Raw genomic sequence first — 21,070 nt, 5'->3', positions numbered from 1 at the left:
CAGGAACACCCTCCTGCTCCGTCCTGTCCCTGGCAGAGCATTGCTCTGGGATGTTCTGCAAGCAGGAACAGGGCACCACAGCACCCCCGGGCAGCCCCTCGGCCCCCGCTCCTTCACATCCTCCTGTCTGCTCGCTCCCCGAGCCAGCATCCTCATTTGCCATTGGAAAAAAAGTAAAATATCTATTCAGTGCGAAAACAACCCACCGTTACAAGTCAGAGACTGGCTCCACAGTTCTTGGAAAGAACTCATCAGATACGATCTACCTTTCCTTGCTCTTTGTTCGTTTCGGTGCAGGTGAGTGACAAGAAGGGTCTTTCTCTCTGATAGAGGCAACAAAAGAATCTGCAAATCGATACCTGAATGTTCCCAGCAAAACAAACTGGCAGTGCTGCAATACTGAAAATAATAAGGCTGCACAAGACTGGCAGAGCGTTCTCAAGAAGTGATCTGATGACACCACATCTCCGCCTTCAAAGAAACTAATGATTAAAAAGCACGAGGAGACAAACCCCAGGAAGCAGCACAGCTTCCCTCTGCTGCGGCCCAGGAACCACCAGTGCCAATTTGGAGCACTGAAGGGATGCTGGGGCATCCCGGTGTCCCCTGAAGCCCCAAAATCCCATAACCAGCCGAGGGACAGCACCAGGATTATCCCATTTGTGGCTCAGATCAGAAAGAGCCACAGCCTCTTTGCTGCAGAGAGCAGGGGACAGAGCCCAGGCTGGAGCCAGGGGACAACTCCTTGCCTGGGGACACTCATGCAGGGTGGTGACGACAGCCCCGGCACCCCCCAGGCTGCCCTCACGGCTCTGCCTGCGGAGCTGCTGGGATTTCACAGGAGCAGCCAGGTGAGCTCTGATGCCTGCTTCCCACGCTGAGTGCTGTGCTCGAAGAAAATCAGAGGAACCAGCCTGAATCTGGAGGGGGTTGGTGTGTGTGCTCCGACTCCGGCCTCGCTGGTTAGCAGTGCTGAGCAAGGAGGCAGCCGGAGCCTGTTATTTTTTCCTGTAAGGCTGAGTCACAGCACTCCTCGGACTGCTTGTTATTTCAAAACAGAACATTTTTACATACAAAAGGAAGAGAAGATGTGTAGCAGGCACAGGTCAAGAAGAGATGGATTACTGATGGGAAGAGGAAGCACAGAGCCTGAATCTCATTTTGCTATTTCCTGCGCTTTTTTTTTTTTTAATCTTTTCTGCTTAGCTTTCTGTATTAGTTCATCCAGCACTCCCAGGTAAGCGCCACCTGGAAGGGGAATTAATATGCTATTTATCACCTCTTAGGGCTGAGGGAGGTTCAGCAGCACCGGGCCCCAAAGCTCCCCACAGAAGCTGCCCCAGGCATTTCCCACTGCCCCTCGTGGGCAGCGCGGGCAGCGAGGAAGCTGCAGCTCCAGCACCCTGCTCAGGGTGAGGTCTCAGCTCCCGTGGTGCTGGATCGAGAGCTTCATGCAGATCCTACAGCCTCTCTGTGTACAGCTCTAATTTTACCAATTCTGCACTTTCTGCGGGGAAATGCCACCCTCTGTGAAGCCCAGTCCTCCTTGCTGCCCATCGCTCCCTGCCTCCTCAGGTCTGCACAATGACAGCAGGGGCTCTAATTACCTACTGTAATTAATTAGAAACTCCTTTTTTTAACTACCATACGCATGCCATGTTCATAAACTGTTTCTTAAGGATGTGCTTGTGGCATCTGTAGGGGATCGCATCTCTTCCAGGGCTGCCTGGATGGCTGGCAGCATCCCTGGGCTACCTCTGTCTGCAAACAAGAAGTTCCTGCAGTGTCAAGCTGGTTTTATCACCGTTATTTTGTATTATTACTGCACCTGGGAGACCTCAATACGGACAAAGATCCTGCTGTGCAAAGTACCAACAAGAACAAAGAGACATCACTTCTTGGGATTGCAGAGGAAACCACGGTAGAGGAGTTTTGTCCTTATGGCAAGAGCAAACAACTTGAATTGTTTTCTTTTGTTTTCCAGAGCACAACGGGCCTGCTCCCAGGATTGGTGATGCTGAGGGGAACTCCCCTGTGGGGCTGAGCCCTGGGTGAGCATGGTGTGCAGCCCCCTGGGAAGCCCCATGGGGTGCAGGCCATGCCTGTGTGCTCTGGAAGGACTTCCAAGCCTTCCTACAGGGTAGCCCTGCTGCAGCACAAAGCCACCAAACCCCAAAGTCTCAGGTATTTAACTTCTTCTTACTCAAGATAAGCAAAACTGTTCTAAATTGCATGAACACAGGATTACTACAGTGTTGTGGGCATCGACACCCCACAAGCTGACAGATGCAGGGGCTGCATCCCTTTGTGCTCAGTAGCTCTCAGCAGCATCCTGCACCAGCATCTTCCTGATGAATCATCAAGAGACTGAACAAACAGTTTTAAAAAACAAACAAACAAACAAACAAGGATGTTTCACATAAAAGACACTTAGTTGGTCCGTTTATCTGACAAATTCTTCCTGTAATACTCCCAGCTATGCTAATAAACACCCCATAAGTCAGCCTGTCAAAATGGTGATGTCTAAATCCAGAACCTCCAACCCTGCTTTTGCTCTGCTCCGAGCAGGGACAGAGATATCTGAAACACTTTCCAGCTCACCAAGGGTGTACCCATGCCCAGTTTCTGGCAGCAAAGCCACCCCAGGAGCACCCTACATCACTGCACGGACCCACCCCAAGGCGCCACCCTCTCTGCTCTCACCCAGGGGTCCCAAAGAAGCAGCCCCATTTTCGGCTGGATTTAGACCATAAACAGCATTCCATGAAAGGGCTGTTCCCCATTCATTTCTCATTTGGTGAGGTGGAAGCTACTTACTGGTCCTTACTGGGACATTGCCTTCCAGTGGCTGATGGCGTGGGGATCTCAGAGCACTCAGGGTGCTGTGAAACCAGGATTACAGAGAGACGAGTGCCCACGGCAAGCTCCTGGAGAACTTTATCTTTCTTGCATCATACGATTTTAATGGCAACAGCTTGCCTGCTGCAGTAATGATGAGGCCTCTAAACACCATCCGTCAGGCCTACAGCTCAAACGCTTGTTTATCTGGAAAAGGATTTAAAGCTCCTCTTTTGTTCTAGTGCAGGGAGGTCTTTGTGATTTGTTTCCCTCAGCATATATAATGAAAATCTTTTTAAAATGTCTTCAGCATCCAATCCCTCCTTCCGTGACTCGACCCGCAGCTACAGGAGAACAAAGCCTTGTGAGGAAGGCGCCCTCCAAGAAGTAATACTTGGTTAGACGTGAGAAAGCATCAGTTAAATTTGGACACTCAGCTGGACCGCTGCTTATGACTGCCAATTTGAGCCGAGCCAGCTCTCTCCCACTGCACCACTATTTGTGCTCTCTCAATTACCGGCGAGCACCAGGAGCTGGGTTATTCAAACCCGCTGCGTCCTGCGAGCGCCGGGCTCCAGCTCCTGCCAAACCCACCTGCTGCCTTGGCTTGGCTTGGCCTCCGGGAGAGCAAAACAAGAGCCGAGCGAGCTGCCAGCCTGAAAAGCCATCAAAACTCCAACATCCTGGGGCAGGAGGAACCACAGAGGACAAGAGAGATGGTGGTCAGGCACAGGGCAGAGAATGCATCTCCTGCAAGGCGTCCGCCGCTTTTTGGGATGCTGAGACACTGAACGATGGGAGCAGAGGCAGATGCTAGCGAGGAAAAGTCTTCGGGAAGGAGCGATGGGAGGGCTCCGAGAGGACATATGGAGCCTCTCTGATGGGAGGCACTCCTGTAGCAGCTGTTGATGTATCTGCTGCCGCCAGTAGAGAAAAGCTTCAGCTGGCACAGAGCTCCTCGCAACAAGTGCCCTTCCACCTCCCTCTGCAGAGGCTTCTCTCTCCCTTGCACTACAGCAGCAGGAAAAGCACCAGGAAAAGCAAAATAGTAGCATGGAGGGAGGAGGAAGAGGTGCCCTTTTATAAAATTGGCAGAACCATGTTTTTACTTTACAAGCAAAACTTTAGCTCCAGCTTCGAGTCAGTCGTTTCTTATGCACTACCACACAGCCTCGGTTCCAGCATGATGCATGTGTTTAGTGATTCCATACGAAGCACTTAATTTATTTGCTGCTCTCATATTGGGCTCGATTCTGTGAATGCTGGCAGTCGGGAGAGTTAAATCCCCCAAAGGTCCAGGCAGCAGAAGAAAAGCGGAGATGGGAGGTGTGCAGCCACGCTCGGATCGTTTCAGCTCCCAAACGGCTGGGCTGCACGGACGCGGGGCTGACCCCTGCCTCACCACGTCGGCATCAAACAACCACAATTTGCAAAAGCCAGTTGTAATCCCTCACCAGCTCACCAAGTTATTTATTCCTAAGCCTAAACTACTTCATAATGTCACCGCAACCTGTGAAATAATTGTCATCCCACAGGTGTATTTGTTACACTTGAAAGCCCGTCTGGGCTGCTGCACGCTTATCTACATTCCGGGAAGATCAATGCAGAATGTGGGCAGAAAAGAAAAATGAGGATGACCAGGAGAATTGAGAATCTAACAGAAGGAACAGGGGATGATATTTATCCTGCCTAATTTTAGGAATCTAATAGTTAGATACTGTTCCCGAGCTAGGCAGCTCTGGCTTCTTTGCGGAGAAAGAGATTTGCACCTCCCCAAAATCCACCGCAGCTGTCTTCAACATCTGTCCTGGAGAAGGAAAAATCACCCTCAAAGAGCCTCTCTCTCTCTCTCCAGTGAGCACTGATATGACCACCACAGATGAACGCAAGGGCAGAGAAAATTGCCCTCAAGGAACCTGGCGATGCAGAGGCATGACAAGGACAACTGCTCTCTCGGGAGGGATAAGCTGGCAGGACCAACACTGGCGCAAGAAGCGGGGGTCCTAAGCTTGGTCACGCTGAATCCATGGCTGGAAATGAGAAGCTGAACCCTAGGATTGTGCAAAAGGAGGAGAAAGGGGCAATAAAAACACCAACAAAATAAAGAAACAAGCCTGTTTTCGAGAGGAAGGCTGGGAAGCTTCAGCAGGGGTTCTTCACGACTGGCTCTCAGTGGTCTCCGTTCCTCTCCCCACCTTCTGCATATGTAAAGCAATCAAGGCTGAAATGGAAGAGGCAGACACATACCACAGAGGAAAAACAACCTCCCTCACAGCTCCAGCCATCCCTGGGAGCGTTTCAGGACACGCTGTGCTGCTGGCAGAGCACGCAGCGTGTTGACTCGGACTGCCTGGCCACGAGACGCATGTCAGCTGGCCCGGCACTCGCCTGCTCCACAGCAGCCCCGTTCCATCCCAGCACCCAAATTCCCCCAGCCTACAGCATCCACCAGCGCCAGGAGAGTGCAGGGCCGCAGGCAGTTGGACAATATTTCCCCGGTTACACGCTGCAAGGTGCCTGATCCGAAAGGCACGGCTGCGAGACGAGCAGAGCGCACCGAAGGCACCGTCTGCCAGCTCTGCTGCCAAGCTGTAGTGAGAATGAATTTGAATAATAAAAGCTGGGATAAGGAGATGCCTTGGAGAGCGGGTTGGTATAGTGCTTTCCTAAGCTTCAATTTAAAGCCTCATTTCTATAGCTAATGCAGTCGTAAGGGACATTAGCCTAATTTTTGTCAAGAGAACTTGTCAACACTGCAGTATTTAAGAGAGGCGCTAAGGACTTGTTTTATCTCACAGATAGATCACTGAGGAAGAAAGTAGTTGTGCCGCCCCTGGTTCGTAGCAAAATAAATTGATGTTCTCCCTGGGCCTCAATGAGGGAATGGAGGATGCTTCTCTTTTTTTTTTTTTTTTTCTCTTTTTTTTTTTTAAGAAAAGCCTTGCACTTTGCTCAGGGTGCTGTACACACGCTGCAGCAGAGATCGGGTCCAAACCCACGGCAGGATTAGGTGTGGGAACCTACGGGGAGCTGCTTTACACAGCCAGGACATCAGTCTCGTCCTTTCCTTTCCATATAGGTTAGGTAAAACATTTACCCCAGTTCCTGAAGGGCCTGCTGATGGTGCTCACCAGTTGAACCACAGATTACCAGCAGACTCTGATTTCAGGGCTACGCTGAGAAGATTGGTGGTGGAGGCAGAGAATTGGCCTTGCCTCCTCAGCTGCTCCAGCAGGAGGCTGAAATGGAAATTGCCTGGGCTGCTTTTAAGTGATGCTCCTTGGGTGAGTCAGCAGAAAGCAAAGGACAGAGGCTGTAACCTGCATCTTCAGAGGAAAAAAAAACAAAACTCATTTGCACGATCCTGTTCCCATCATACCCCTGCTAATATCTTTGGCATCTGTCACGGTAGAGGCATTCAAGTGCTACAAACTGCAAGTGCCTTAATACATTCCAGCACGCCGCCCCTGGCACACGCTCCCTTTGTCCCAGCAAGGCTGCTCCCACCCCGCTCCTCCCTCCCTGAGGGACACCATCCCCTGCAAGCCCCCCTTGACATCCAGGGGGGCTTATCCTCCAGCTGCACAGCGCCAAACCAGAGCTTTTTAAAAGAATTCGTGTGTCTGTACAAGCCTGGGTGCATTAATGCTGGCATGGTTTGTGCTATCCACGTGCCAGACCAGAGCTGCATTTGTACCGAGTCCCAGATAATAATGTTGGTGCCATGGCACAAACACCAGGGCAGGAGCTGCAGCTCCCCAAATGCAAAGCGCCCTCTTTGCAGGAGCACGATCTGGGGCTGCGGGCTGACAGGCAGGAGGACAGCTCTGCTCTGCTACAAATTCTGCACTCGCAGAAGAGCTAAATCATTACGATGGCCAGAAACGTCCCTTGGGAAGGAAATCCTCTCAAAGATAAATCAATAACTCAGTGTAATTTTAGCATGCAGCCAGGAGAATTTACATTGCCAGGAAGGCTGAGAGCTCTGCCACGGAGACAGAGCTGCAGCAGCATCAAATGGCCCTGAAGCGCTCCCCCGAGCAAGAGCCCAGGCTCTGGGAACTGATCACAACGCCGGGAGCTTCACAAGAGCCTGGCCTCTGGTGTGACAGTCCCAGGAGGACGTGGCAGCAGGCAGGGACACGGCACGGCAAAAAGTCCCTGGCAAGGAACCTACCTCTCCCCAGCTGTCCTCCTCCACGGCCACGGCAGAGCTGGCAGACACTTCGGGGTCTTAGGGGTAAGAGCAGGGAAGCTGAAAGCATGAGTTAAAGGCAAGCACAGAACAGAGACAGCGTTACAGCCACTGGCGTTACCCTCTGGCTGGGGTTACAGGGGTTCCCACCAGCCAGAGCATCTGCAAAATAAGGCGAGACAGTGATATGCTGCAGAGTGTGCTGTGATTAATGAGACTGCAATTTACGTAATTATATTAATGCAAAGTACACTTGGACCAATAAGTTCAAGGAAACTAATGACACTTTACGGCGCAGTTCAACACTGAGCAGTAACTCTGGCAAAAAGAGGGGAAAAAAAAAAATAAGGACCCTAATTATTCAGCAGTTCTTCTCCTCGCAGATTCTCAGGGTCAGCTTGGAGGAGAAGGTGGCCTGAATTATATTTTCGTTTCCAGAACATCAACAGAATTGCTAACTAAGTTCCAGCGGCAAGGTCGAAGCCTGCCCGTCGTCGTGCACGCCGTCCCCTCCCGGCTGCCAGCTCCAGCAGCGCTGTCAGCAGGCAGGTCTCGGGCTGGCAGCGTCTTCTGAGCACGGGCTCAAGCCACCAGCAGCCCTCGATGCTCCTCCAGAGACACCTTTTTGCTCTGGTTCCCAGCACGGATGGATGAATTACAGCAAACTCCTCAAAAGCTAAAAGTGGTGTCCGTGAAGAGCAGGACTTGAAACTTGCTGAAAATAAGCTCGATGGGCGAACACCCCAATCCATCTGGCAGCAATTTGCTGTATACCCACACCGCTCCCATCTTGTGGCCAAACCACCGGGCAGACGTGGAGCCTGTGCTGCTAACACCTCGAGGGCTGGAGACATCCTTTTTGCACGCAGGGCGATCAGCAAACACCTCCACAGCTGCCTGGGGAACCGGAGTAGGGCTGCTCAGCACACCGAGAGGATGTGGATGTGCCAACTCGTGCCATTCTTTGCCCCTCTGAAACGCCGAGGGCTGTTAGCAGAGCTGACCCAAATGGGACCGGTAGGGTTGGAACCAGCCCTGAGCCAGAGCTGGAGATGTGTAATGATGTAATGAGCACCCCAAAGAGGAGCACGGCATCCCGTTATGTTCCTGTGATACAGGACAAAAAACCTGCGATGGCAACACAGGACAGGAGACACCAAAACACCTCCGTGCCCAGCACAGACGCACACCAAACCCCACCAGAACACTGCATGTGGTCCCATTCAGGGCTCAGGAGCCCCAACACCCAGGGGCTACGAGGAGATAAAGCTCCCCAGCTAGCTCCCAGGCTCGGCAGAGTCCTGCAAGACGAAACATGCAAAAAGCCAACTCGATGGCTGGGAAGATACATATAAAGTAATCTGTCACATGGCAATTTGTGCGCACCCAAATGTCCTGCAATGCAATTAGAAATCAATAGCAAGAAGCAGAACCCCTCAACCACGCAGCAAAATATAAAGAACACTTGTAACATTGATTTTTTTAAAAGTGCCTAAGAGAAGACAGTTGCGAAAGAGCCTGAGAAATCAAAGCAAAATGCCTGAATTGAAGCCCTTTTTCTTAAAAAGACATTAATAATGGATTTTCAATGCAAGAAGAAAAACTGAAACCCACACCAAATTCTCCTGGTAATAACAGCTTTCTGCAAAGCCCAGCTATTAACGTAACAGGGACGTCCATCAATCAAGCACGCAGAAAGTACTTGGAGAGCTAAAAAAGGAGCAAGCAAACATCTGCTTTTGGCAACTTAAATTTTGCCCTTAAATGCAAGAACACAATAAATTATTGCAAGGTTGGGCTTGAACTCATTTTCCTCCATCCTGGACAAGTAAATGCTGAGTATGGGGGTAAAGGTCTGCAAACGCAGGGCTCTGCCATTTGTGTGCATGAGAAATTCGGAGAAACAGGTGGGATTTCACCTGGAGACTAAGCAGCACTTGACAAACACCCGTGCCTTTCTCAGAACCAACAACACAATCTCTTCCCAGCAGCAAACAAGTGGCAACACCCGCAGCAAAGTGACAGCAAACGATTCTTTGAGCCTGCAGCTTTAGCAAGGACCTTTTTGTAGTTCAGGAAGTTCCTCTGAACTCTTCTGCACCCCCAGCCATCCTAAAGCTGTGCAGGGCTCTGTTTACAAGCTGAAATGAGACCAGGGTGGGATTAAAACTGCATCGAGCTTGCTCTGAGGTAAGTCACATCCCTCCTCATTTCAGCTCCCCTCTTCCCGTTTCGGTGCAGTCCCCACGGGAAGCTGCAGTAATTAAGAGAGGTTTTGGTGCCTGCGCTCCCCAGGGCTCCCATCTCCACAACGCCTCGCTCTGCGGGTCCGTCCTCCCCGACAAGCTCTGTCTGACTGGGGTGCGAGCAGCAAACCTGACAACTGCTGGATTTACACCAAAAAAAAACAACAACCAACCAGCGGGCAAAGAAAGTGACTGAGGAGCCCCTCTGCCTCTGATATTTCCTCTTTCTTTAAACAAACTGGGTCAAAACAAGTGCTAACGAACAGAATTTACTGATTCAACTGGAAACCGTAGGCACCGCTGCAACTACGTCTTAATATATTCTGAAGAGTGACACTATCAAATGACATTATGGAAGTCTGTATTTATTGTCTCCCCATGCTTGCTGTATCCAAGGTGCTATGTTACACTTAATAACAGCTTTTCTCCCCAGCTGCCAGTGTTGCAAATCCTGCCTGACACCTGACAAGCGAATGGTTGGGGTTAGCCTACCCCCCCAGGTACACACATCTCCACTCCATATGGAGCTTTAGCAGCGTGTGGAGGGGATGAGTGATTAAAGCAGCACTGCCCAGGCGAGGCACAGGCAAGTACAGACCATCTCCTCGTGTGCTGGCTCCGCAGGGCTCACCGAAGCAGCAGCAGCAGCCTTTGGTCCCTCCTCCATGGACTGGAGCGAAGCAGAGGAGCCCAGCTCTGCTCCCTGTGACATGCACCTCAAGGGTCCTGCATTTAGCTTTCAGACCTTGGGCACAACCTTCCTCAAGCGTGGTCTTCACGTAGTGTCGTGTTTTACCTGTCTGCAGGGTATTCTGAAGTCTGAAAGCAATTCAGCTCCGCACTCAGGCTGCACACGGGCAGTGCCTCTGGCTGCGGATGGGCACTTGGCAAAGATGCTGCCATCCCACCCTGCCTGCACCATCTGCACTGCGGAGGAGACGAAAGAAATCACGTGAACCACCTCTAGTCCACTTCAAGAAAAAGGAAAATGATTTGTGGTGTGTTTTTTTATTGAGTATAGATGAGAGTGAACAGAGAAAACAGGCAGTGTAGGTGGTTTGACCTAACCCGAAGGCCTTTGTTGTCGGAAATGAAGGGGAGCGTACACACTCGCTCCCTGCAGAGCGGCTGCATTAACACCTCTCACCAACACAGCTTGAGTTGGACGAGCCTCGGCTTTTCCTTCTCTTCTCCTTGCCAGCAAACCCGGAGTCGCCTGCAGGCAGCAAGGTACCAGCTCTCCTCTGGCTGCAGCCTCGCTCTGCTCCTCTTGCTGGATGGGTCCTTTCCTTTCTGGAAAGGAAGCCAAAGTTTTGGAAAAGAGCACCCGAGGAGATCAAGGTAGGTGGAGAGGTGATAAAATGGGACTTAGGATGAGAACAGTGCAAAGCTTCTCGCCTCATCTTCCAGGCTCTGGTCCCCAGGGGTGCCTTGGCTCTGGCCTCAGGCTCCAGCCCCGCTCGGCCCCACATCTCCCCCGCAGCCGGTCCCAGTCACCGCTTTGTTGCCTCTCTTCAGTGGGGTCTGCAGCAACTCTTCCCACATTTGCTTTGTTTGGGTTTCAGCTGATGTTGGCAGGAGCTGTCAGCATCACCACCAGGCCTTGCAGCTCACGGGGAGCCCAGAAGAGATCTTGTCTTGGGAAAGGACTCTTACAGAGCACAAGGCCCCTCCGGAGACCATCCAGCCCAAGCCCTGCTCAGGCAGGGCTCAAGGACGGGGATCCCACCACCTCTCTTGACAAGCTGCTCCAGCTTTCCATCACCCCACACTGCAACAGATGTTTCTACTGTTCAACAGGATTCCTTCTGTTTCATTTTGTTCCCATAACCTCTCCTCCTGTGGCGGGGCGCTGCAGGCTCCTTTCCCTCGCTCTGCTGCCAGTGCTGTCCTCATGCAGCCCAGGAGCCTGCTGCCACCTCTGCCCCAAGGGCACGCTGTTGGTCTCTGTTCAACCCCGAAGTATAACGGATGAAGAACAGGTGAGCTTCATTTCAAATAAAAAAAGCAGATTATATCAAAAAGGTAAATGCATCTTACAAACGGTCTCGAAGATAACTTTAAAGGTGCTTTCAGAAACACCACCAGACAGAAGCAGAAAGGTTTCACTTTGGCTGCAAGACAAATGCTAAAAATAAAACCTGGTCTGGGGTTAAAATGTAAATTGTTGGTTAGATCTATTTATTCACACCCTGCAGTGATGGCAGAGACATGCAGCTTGATGTTTTTGCTTTTACTTTGTGGGATCATAGGCACATTCCTGTTATTGCCATTGCTGCTTGCAAGGTCTTTACAACCCTGGGAGATCTCCAGCAGAAGAAGAGAAGAAATACCAAGTGACAGACTGCATACATTAATTCCGTATTCAGATAACATCCTGGTGCAAGTGAATGACCCAAGCGAAACTTCCTGCAGTCTGAAGGAGTAGGGAGAAAATCAGGAGAGAAAAAAAGAATCTCTGAGCTGAAGAGCGAGAGTTTGAATCGGAAATGTTACCCCTAATTAGAATTTCCAACGCCACCATGCTTACTCCTTCCAAGATGTAAATATTTAATAAAAAATTAAACTTGAATACAGTTCTGTGAGGTTCTTCCAATCAACTGGAGTTAGCTCTACAAAATGTCAAGACAGACCCGGGGAGATTATAAGCTTCTTTCCCAAGCTTATGCTGGTAGAGCAGAGCTGGAAAAAAACAGATATCTGTTTCTTAACTCTGAATTTGCCTTGAGATGCCAAAGGAAGCTGTTTCAGTAAGGCAGCGACATTTGTTTTGGTGTGCGCTCAAGGAAGAACAAATGCAAAACAAGCTTCGAGACTTCACGAAACATCAAATAGCTGCTTTAATTTACATCTCAGACAAATTCCTTGCAGCTTCTAAAATGAAGGGAGGGCAGAGAGCAAAGAAAATACTCTGCCAAATCAGGACAGCATGATGGATACCTAGACTTTTCCTCAGAAGAGCAAGGTGCTTTTAAGCCAGAACGGAGGAGGCAGAGCACCTGGCTCCGGAAAGGGTTTGTGGAAAAAGAGAACCTGTTCATACTGTGACCCCATAAATAAAAGTATGGAAAAATTAAAAAGAATAGTTGCAGCCTCATCTGAGCACGAGCACTGATTGTAGCCATGAACTGTGAAGGACCAGGATGAAATGTTCCTCACAGGAGCCATTTCACCGTGTGCCGAGTGCCCAGAAAATATCTTTGTGCTCACCCACCTACAATCAGTTTCCTAGAAATTCTAGGAAGCAGAGTCTTCGGGCACATCCAGGAAGGAACAGCCAGAGCAGGACCATGGGAAAAATATTTTCTCCCTAATTATGAAAAAGACAACACTGTGAACTCGACAAACACAACTGGGACCAACAGCACACACTGAGGGTACGGCCACATCTGCGCCTCGTACGAAGGGTTCAGAACCGATCACTCTGGCCATGGGAGAAGGAAGGTGCTCGGACGGGCAATTCAAGATTACTGAGGCTGGATGCATTCCCAAAATGTTTTCCAAGAGGGAAAACGTTTTTCTTCCAAAGCACTGTTACAAGCTTGAAATAAATACACAGACTGTTAGATAAAGACAGAGATAAAAATAGGCCTGTTATTAAATACCTCTTCTTTAACGAGGTTCATCCTTCTAAACAGTCACACCAAGGTTATTAACATTATTACAGAAAATACAGCATGCTCGCACATAAAAACCATGGCAAGATATTTCTCATCGCCCAGCACACACTGAAGCATCTCTCAGCAACTCAAATCATCCCCAGCTTGGCTAAAAAAAGATAAAAGAGAGGAATGAGATCTCCCCTGTCTGGGAAACCATCTCTCCTTTCAAAGCATTTTCTCCCTTCCAAACAATGTAAATTTAACTATGTGAATGATTCCCACTGCTTACACCCACTGCAATACAGCTGGCATGCTTACTCTCGGAGCTAATGCTACATTTACACTGTAACACCAGCCAGAGCATCATCATTAAAGCTCACTCTGAAAATATTTTGAGAAAATGCAGCCTAACCTCCTATTGCTGCACAAAAAAAAAAAAAAAAAAGCCCTTGAATCTGCAGCACCTCCATCACCTGGCTTACAACTGCTTCAAGCCAACCACTAACACGCTGCGGGGGGCACGGAGTCCTACCAGCAGCCAGCAGGAGTCACCAGCTTGTCTCATGTGAGAACGCAGCAGTACAGAGTTCAAATGCTGGACGTAATTGAAAAAAAAGTACTGGCTGTGTGTTAGAGGAGCTAGCAAACTTTTATCTGGGTTTGGGGAAAAAAAATCCGGCTCCCAGTTCACTTCTCTGAAGCTGACACCGTCACGGACATGCTGGCAAGAGCATGGGCTGCAAAACCTCCCAGGTCACAGAGAAGCAGACAAGAAACACGAGGAAACGACCCTGCAGCCAGGACGGAGCCCCCGGTGTGCGGCACCAACCTGCTCCTCCCACAGCACCGAGCAGGAAAAAGGGAACCAGAACTCCACTGCTCCACCTGCACGCTTCGTTTTCTTCTGTGGGAGGTTCTTGCAGTGTTTTTTTCTCTTGTTTTGTTCATTGGTTTGTATTAAATGTGTTCAGTTGCTGGCCTGCAGAGTGCTGCTGTTTGGTTTTGTACTTCCCAGTGAGAAAGGGAAAGGCTCTGTGCTGCTGGTGTCTGGCAAGGGCCAGCTTGGTGCCCGAGGACCCAGTAACATTCACGGCTGTTTCTGCTACCTGGGCCCGAGGCAACGATGTTCCCAGCATCTCCACAGCTGCGGCCACAACAGCACCTCACCAGGAGCTGCAAGCTGCTTTTACAGCCTGTATGTCCACGTCCAGGAGCGGGCATCCTTCAGACAGTACCTACTCGAACACACAAAGCTGCTCTCCATGTGCCATCTGAGCATCAGCGCTGGGATCTCGCTTTGTTTTACACTCTTGCCTTCCAGCACATCCCACCAGAGCCACAAGCAGCACAGGAGGTTTCAGCCCAGCACTTTTGTCCAAAAAGACTTGTGGTGTAAGGAAGAATTAGGCAGGAGTTTGTAGGAAGGCAGCCTGAAGTGGCTCATCCATCCTGGGAGGTGAGGGTGAGAAGTGAAGGAAAGCACATGAGGATGGGGAAGCTGCGAGGAGGGAGCACAAAGGCATGCAGTAAGAAACCAGGCTTACAGGCATGAGATACTTTTCGGATATCAAAGCCACAAGGAGAGATGGAAAAACAGGCAGGAGAGCTACCAGCAGCCATATCTCCAAGCTCTGAACATTTGCCATTGCTCTCAGGACTGCCTGGGCTTTCCTGTCGGCTGTGACCAGCCTGCAGCAGGCCCTGCTGCTGGCCAGAGCGCGCCGTGACACCGGCACAGCCAGGATTTCTCCCTTCTGCAGAGCTGTAACAAGTTGAAAAAGGAAAGCAAGAAAGAGAACTGGAAAAGCAGCATTTCATCGGGTATAAATGAGGTTCACACACGTCAGGCTTTGCAAAAACAAGCGTACCCTTGTGGCTTACTGACATCTCTCGCAGCCCCCCCTTGGCAGTGCTGACACAGATATTTCGGAGACCTGCCTACGACTGCCTGAGTCAGGTCGGGGTCACCCAGAAGCCGGAGATTGGGACAGATTCATTAATTCAGCAAAGCAATTAGCAGGAGGCAGGTCAGGCCACCCCAGTGAGCGGCACAGGCGAGATGCCCCCCCAGAGCCAGGCGGGCTGTGGGACGGGTCTGGCACGGGACCGCTGAGCCGGGGGGGCTTCTCGGATGGGGAGGAAAGCGACAGGGCCTGGCAGGGCACCTTGTGGCTCTGTGTGCACAGCCCTGCTCCTGCTGTCACCCTCTTCTCCCAGCTTACAGCCGTGCGGGCTCGTTTGGAGGCTGAGATCTCCTGAAAGGAAGCCTGATAACGAAGCTGGACCCAGTTATTCCCCAGCCCGAGTCTCGCTCTTTCCAGCAGCGTCACAGCCGGGCTTTCAAAGGAGCTGCTAAAATTAACTCCCAGTGCGAATGCTGTCTTTGAGAGCCTTGTTTCCACATGCACAAAACCTTGTTTGTGCAGCAAATGAGACCCAGGAAGACCTGGGACAAACAGGAACAGCGAAGCTAGCTACTGACAGAGAAAGCAGCCCGAGGACCTTCGGAAGCTGCAGCCATGGATATTTAAATGCTAAGTGATGTATCATCAGCTCCCTGCTGAACTTAAGATGGTTTCATCTTCACAGAAGCAGCAACAGCAGCATGCTCACATCAACTTCCCTCTTGCAATTTGATCGAGAGCGGCAGTCATGGCTGCTTATTTTTTTTTAACTGCAATATAATTAGGCACTTAGGAAAATGACTGCACAGTGCAAACGCTACAGAGTACCCGCAGGTATCGGCACGGAGCTCTGCATGCCACACGTTTAACCACAGCCCAAGGAAGGGGCCAGCCCAGCTCCTGGAGCGTGTGCTGCAGCTGAGCGGGTGCCAAGACTTGTGCCTGACCCTGCCAGACCCGGCGCTGCAGCACCTCAGCCACCAGCACAGGATTTTGCTCTGCTGCTCCAGTCCCGCTGCTCTGGACCCAAGGAAGCCTTCCCGTGGCCCAGTGCTGGTTCCTCTCAAATGGAAACGCGCACAGCAGACTGCAAATATTTTGATATTTTCAGCAGATGAGGCTCTCATTTGATCCGTCTGGAGTTGGAGACTGGCCGCATTAATTCACAACTTTAGACTGACAGCTCAGAAACCTGCCAGCGAGCTCCTGCCGTGCTGGGGAATGCGAAAGTGCTGCTGCCACCGAGGTGCACAGAGCCCGGCTGCAGCCCAGGCCCCCCCGCCTTGCTGGTTGCTGCAAAGGGAGGTGATGATTAACCCCCTTTTCCTTTCCCAATTAAACACTTGCCTTTTTCTGCTTCTTCAAAGCAGCCAGAGGATTACAGGGGTCTCCGGAAACTCAGCGGAGAGAAAAAGTCAAAGAAGGAAAGGGCTAGCTAAGAACACAACCCTCAGTGATAATGAGCAATGAAAGAAACAAAAAAAAAAAGGAGCAAATCACTGAAACCAGCCCAGAAGGATTGCTCAGCCCTGCTCCCTGCAATCCCCGAGCTGGGGACAGCTGCAGAAAGCACAGGGTGTACCAACACACGCATCCACTGCTCTGATGTTCTGCCCCAGGCATCTGCCCTTGCCACGGCCAAGACAAGATGCTGGACTGACATAAACCTTTGCTATAAGCCAGCACGGCCTTCTTATATTCACACGCTAAGTTTCCTGGCACTTAGGATCTCAAATAATGTCGCTCTCCACAGAGTTTGCCACCACATCCTTTTGCCTGACCTTCACGGCAAGGCCTTCCCAGAGGAGCAACTTCTGATGCTAATGTCAGGTGGAAAAAATCTGCTGGTCGGTGATGTGATTAGCTGATCAGAGCAAGCCGGTTTTCAATCATCAGCAGGAACGGCTCTCACCCTATGTTTCCCTGTGTTTTGTTTAGCCAAGTGCCCAAATGACAGAAAGAAGTAGTGCCTTGGAAATGAAGCATTAATGTGCCCTCGGACGCTGTGTGGCGGGTTTGAGGTCACCTGGAAACATGGACTAAACGCATTTATATGCAGGAGCGCACAGAAAACTGTCAGTTTGACATAGAGGACCAGAACAGCTGTGAGCGCAGTAATCTCAAGGACAGTTTTGTCATCGTGACCGTCCAAATAACCACAAGAGGTCCCCGCCTCGCAGGTTCCCCTCCTCTTCAACAAGAACACCCTTCAGTGCTTCCCGTCATCTCTGCCACCCCAAAGACTAAGAAGCAGTCTGGTTCCCACAGCCAAAGGGTGCCTTGAGAATCAGCAGGGTGCTCCTGTGTGCTGGCAGACTCACCTCCACGAGCTAGGAAAATAAGGAACAACAAAGCAGGCCACTTCAGCTAGGTTTCTCCAGAGAGCTTCTGACTCATAAAGCTACTATCATCTGGTACAAGTGCATTTAAAAAGGAAAAAAATAATAATAATACAGGAAGCACAACTTCAAAAAGAAAAATCTGTCTCTGTGACGGAACCTGAGATGAGGAATGATGCAATCACAGGCAGAACATCCATTCAGGGGATGCTACAATCCCACTCATTAAAACCCAGGTAACCTGCAAGTTCCTACAGGCGCAAACCAAGAAGAGAGAGAAAAGCCCTGCAGATATCTTCATCATTTCCTCCGATGACACCTAAAAGACACGTGGAGGCGCTGGGAGACTTTCCAAGGGGCATGTATCCTTTCCATCTAACCCAACGGTACCTGGTGCATTATTTAGTGCCATGTGAAAAAGAAGCAATGCCTAACAAATACGTTAAAGGACTTTGTGAAGTCTCACCAACCTTTCCACAGCCCGTCAGCTGCCCAGCTGGCTGGCAGAAGAGACAGCTGATCCCCCCGCTTCCCGATTGCAGGAGGCAGAGCTCTTCGGGTAACTGTCTCTCCGTGTTTGCATCCAGCTTCCTTCAGCAGCTTGAAGCGTGCACAAAGCACAGGAAGAATTTGATCAAAATCCAGCTCGCATTTTAGGCAGCGGGGGAACAACTGTACAAAGCAGCATTACACATACAGTAACAATTGAATTTTGTGGAGCGATTTGACAGGTTACAGGTTGATGACACTGCTGCAGTCTCGGTGGAAATGCAGTTTGATGCAATTAGCAGCAAGGAACAGGAAAACAGCAGAATAAAACTGGAAACACACATATGAAATGTGAGCAACCACAGGACTGGACACAAGCATAAAAATCAGGTGTTAACCTCAGAACAGGAACAAGATGAAACAGGAGCACAACAGGGGCAAGGTAACTGGGAGTTCTCTTCTGCTATTTAAAATTGAAGACCCAAAGTCTGAGCGATGTTTGCTTCCACGGGAAGAGATGGGCAGAGTCTGCTACATGGAGACAATGGGAGATGGGAGGGCATCCTGGGGAGCCGGGCAGAGGAAAGCAAATTTCTGAGCATTTGAGTGCAGCTTCCCTCAGCCAGTGCCAAGCACACCCCAGCTGGGGCAGCCAGGAATCACAGCAGAAACCGAGTGAAGGTGCAGAACCACCAGACCTGTTGTGCTGCCAACCTGTGTTCCTCTGTTAAATGACCCAAACACATGTGCTACCTATGCGAGTCACACAGCCACACACAGGATTTCACCCCAGTGAAACCTGCAGGAGACAAAAAAGAGGCCGGCGGGAGGGGAAGCCAAGGAAGACTCCTTTTTCCCAGATGTTTTGAACCAAAGCCTGCATGAGCACCTGTAACAAGGACCTGCCACGACTAGGCAATGAGGCAGGCCCCCAGGTAAGCCTCCTACAGCAGTCATTGAAATTCTTCCCTTACAGCACCCTGTGAATGTTGACAAGCTCCCCACTTCCATAAGTCCTTTACTGCACGTACCTAATGTGGAACTGCTACAGAAATAAAGTGGAACAAAACACCCAAACAATGGAGAAGGTACTTCGGAACAAAAACGGCAATGACATTTATAATAACTGCAAATATATCCATATTCTGCTCCAGCAAGGGTGGTGGGGATCTGCCAGTCTGCATACTGAGTAGGGACACCGCACGCCTTCCATACATAATAGTAGGAAAATGAAATGTAAGTGTATACTGCAGCTTTGTGAAATTTAGGGCCTTTTGCTAGACAGTTATGTTATAGAAAGATTTGCATTTGAAAAAGTCATTTTGCTCTATCTGGCAGAAATTTCAAGACAAATGGATCCCATATTTATTCTTTCGATAATAACACCAAGCACTGGATAGAGCTCTTTGAAATTCAGAGCACTTTATAAAAATTAATTACTACTTAGTTCACTCTTCTGAGGTGCAAAGGTATTACAGCCACGCATACACGAGGACACCAAAGCACAAGTGGATTAAACACCTCGTCCAGAACCACAAAGGCAGGCTTACTGATCATCCTAATTACTGAAATGTGTGTGCACATGCATCTGTGTGTGTTTAAAAGGCCTCTCCCTCTTCAGAGCCTTGCCCAGAATATGTGTTTTTGCAGTGAAGCAGCTTGCTCAGCTGGTGTCTTCTCACCATACGTGTCCCATACAAGTCTAATAAAAGATATCAACCCAAAATAAGGGAAGAGGTTTTTTTTGTGGGATGTATGGGTTAAGGTTTGAGGGATAAAAGCTGGATTTCATACAGCTAAGGAACAGAAAACCCATTGTTAAGAAGCTGTGTAGTGTTACAGTGACAATTCTTAATCAGATTGCCACTGAGCAGCATTTCATCAATCCACAGTGGAGCACAGCAGACCTGAGATATTGCGTGCCAATAAACGTTATGAAATCTGTCCCCTGACAAGCACACAAAGAGAGAAAGGGCTTTGGAGCTAGTGACAGAGACACATCACCACCTACAATTTGACTGGCAGCCCGCTCGACCTGCCCTGGTGAACCAAAGGCACTTTAGCAGCCACTCCTGTTGCTGGCGGGTTTGGTGACAGTGGCTTCTCTCTGTACTGGGTCATTGGGTCTGTACCTCTTTGTCTGAGCAGCAGCACAAGAACACATTGTCATGGGAACAAACAGGTATTTTTAGTTTGCTGCAAGGCTTCTGCCGGCGGTGCCGGATGGGGTTTTGGAGGGACACTGTAATTAGGCAGCAGCACGTTACCTGGACGGAGAGTTTGCCATTGATGCGTGGGGTAAAACACTTCCAGGTCTTCGGGATCAGCATCATCATCTGCTATTGGCTCCTTCCCGCTGTCATCTTTTATGTCGCTCTCTTCTATTTTTGTAAGGGCAAATTCCTTTTGGACAGAAGAGATTCAGCTCATTAGCAATTGCATCTGGGTAATTTAGTGCCGGCTGAGAATACAAAATTTTTCCCTCACCAGCAGATTTTTTTTTTTTGACATCCGAGATTCTTTCCACATGGTTAAATTTAGATTTAGAGTATATTAAAGGTTAAACATGCATAACTAGCATGACATTTGTGCTGAACAAAGCAACACAGCTTATTTCCCATTCCAGTGCAGGCTGCTGGCTTAAAACAGGCTTTTGCAGAGCCTCACCTATCTCAGAGTCAGAGCAAGGAGCCCTGACCGTGACTAGGGTTGTGTAACGTTCCAAGACCCTGTTTTCCCTTGCCTAAAAATATGTCAAACTTTTAACTTTTTCAGCTGAAATTTTCCACACTAGTAGAACGCCTCAAATGTTGGTTTTTTTGTTGTTGATTTTTTTTTCTTCTTTTTAAATGCATTTATTTCAGGCTTGGAGAAGATTTCAGCTGAAATAGTTCAGCGATCTCCAAAATAGGACACAGGGAAAACACACCCGATTGCCCGCATGATAAAAATGTGAGCATCCTCTCCTTCATGCGTGCCAGTGCCCTACAGGTCCTGTGAAACAAGGAGGCAGCGATCTCCTCACCACTCACCTTGCAGCTGGTGCATGTGAACGCAGAGGTGCAGAACAGTTAGCACGAGTGGCGTGGCATTGCACAAAGGGAGAAACAGGCATGAAAAGCAGGAAAAAAAGATGCTTGCCCCTAGGGAAACCTCACTACTCACTGGAAAGCCTCCCTAGGGAGTGGTGGGAATCAATGAAAACTTCAACAGACAGAATTATTAGGAGTGCATAGTAAGTACCAGGCTCGCACTATCTCATAGCAGGCTGGAAAGTGCTCGGGAAGCAGGGCTTTGCTATTCTGGTTTTCACAGGAACAGATAAGGCAGCCCAGGCTAATCATCCAGATAGCTCCGTCTCCGTTGCAGGGAGCATTATCAGCTGCTGATATTGCCAAGAACGACACCACTGAATAATTTCCCCAAAACAGCCTACAGGGAAAGATGATTCCTAATT

At 49.7% G+C, this 21,070-nt stretch overlaps 1 protein-coding gene and 1 long non-coding RNA gene across 3 annotated transcripts in view; both read right to left on the bottom strand.

Annotated features, from left to right (window-relative positions):
* The window catches only part of SIL1 (SIL1 nucleotide exchange factor), an 83,869-nt gene that overhangs the window by 43,355 nt on the left and 19,444 nt on the right, over positions 1-21,070 (bottom strand). For both annotated transcript variants that reach the window (XM_027468653.3, XM_005024927.6), the window contains exon 4: positions 19,881-20,016. In XM_027468653.3, coding sequence (XP_027324454.2) covers positions 19,881-20,016 — 136 coding nt within the window. The remainder of the gene's footprint in view (positions 1-19,880; positions 20,017-21,070) is intronic.
* On the bottom strand, positions 2,447-17,131 carry LOC139998691 (uncharacterized). The gene is made up of 3 exons (XR_011803410.1): positions 7,016-17,131; positions 5,936-6,164; positions 2,447-5,059 (listed from the first exon to the last, which is right to left on the bottom strand). It is a non-coding gene; the product is annotated as an uncharacterized lncRNA (long non-coding RNA).

The sequence above is a fragment of the Anas platyrhynchos genome, chromosome 14, assembly GCF_047663525.1.
Source record: "Anas platyrhynchos isolate ZD024472 breed Pekin duck chromosome 14, IASCAAS_PekinDuck_T2T, whole genome shotgun sequence".
NCBI lineage: Eukaryota > Metazoa > Chordata > Aves > Anseriformes > Anatidae > Anas > Anas platyrhynchos.
The sequence above is the reverse complement of the archived record's forward strand: the minus strand, read 5'-3'. Positions and strand labels throughout refer to the sequence as shown.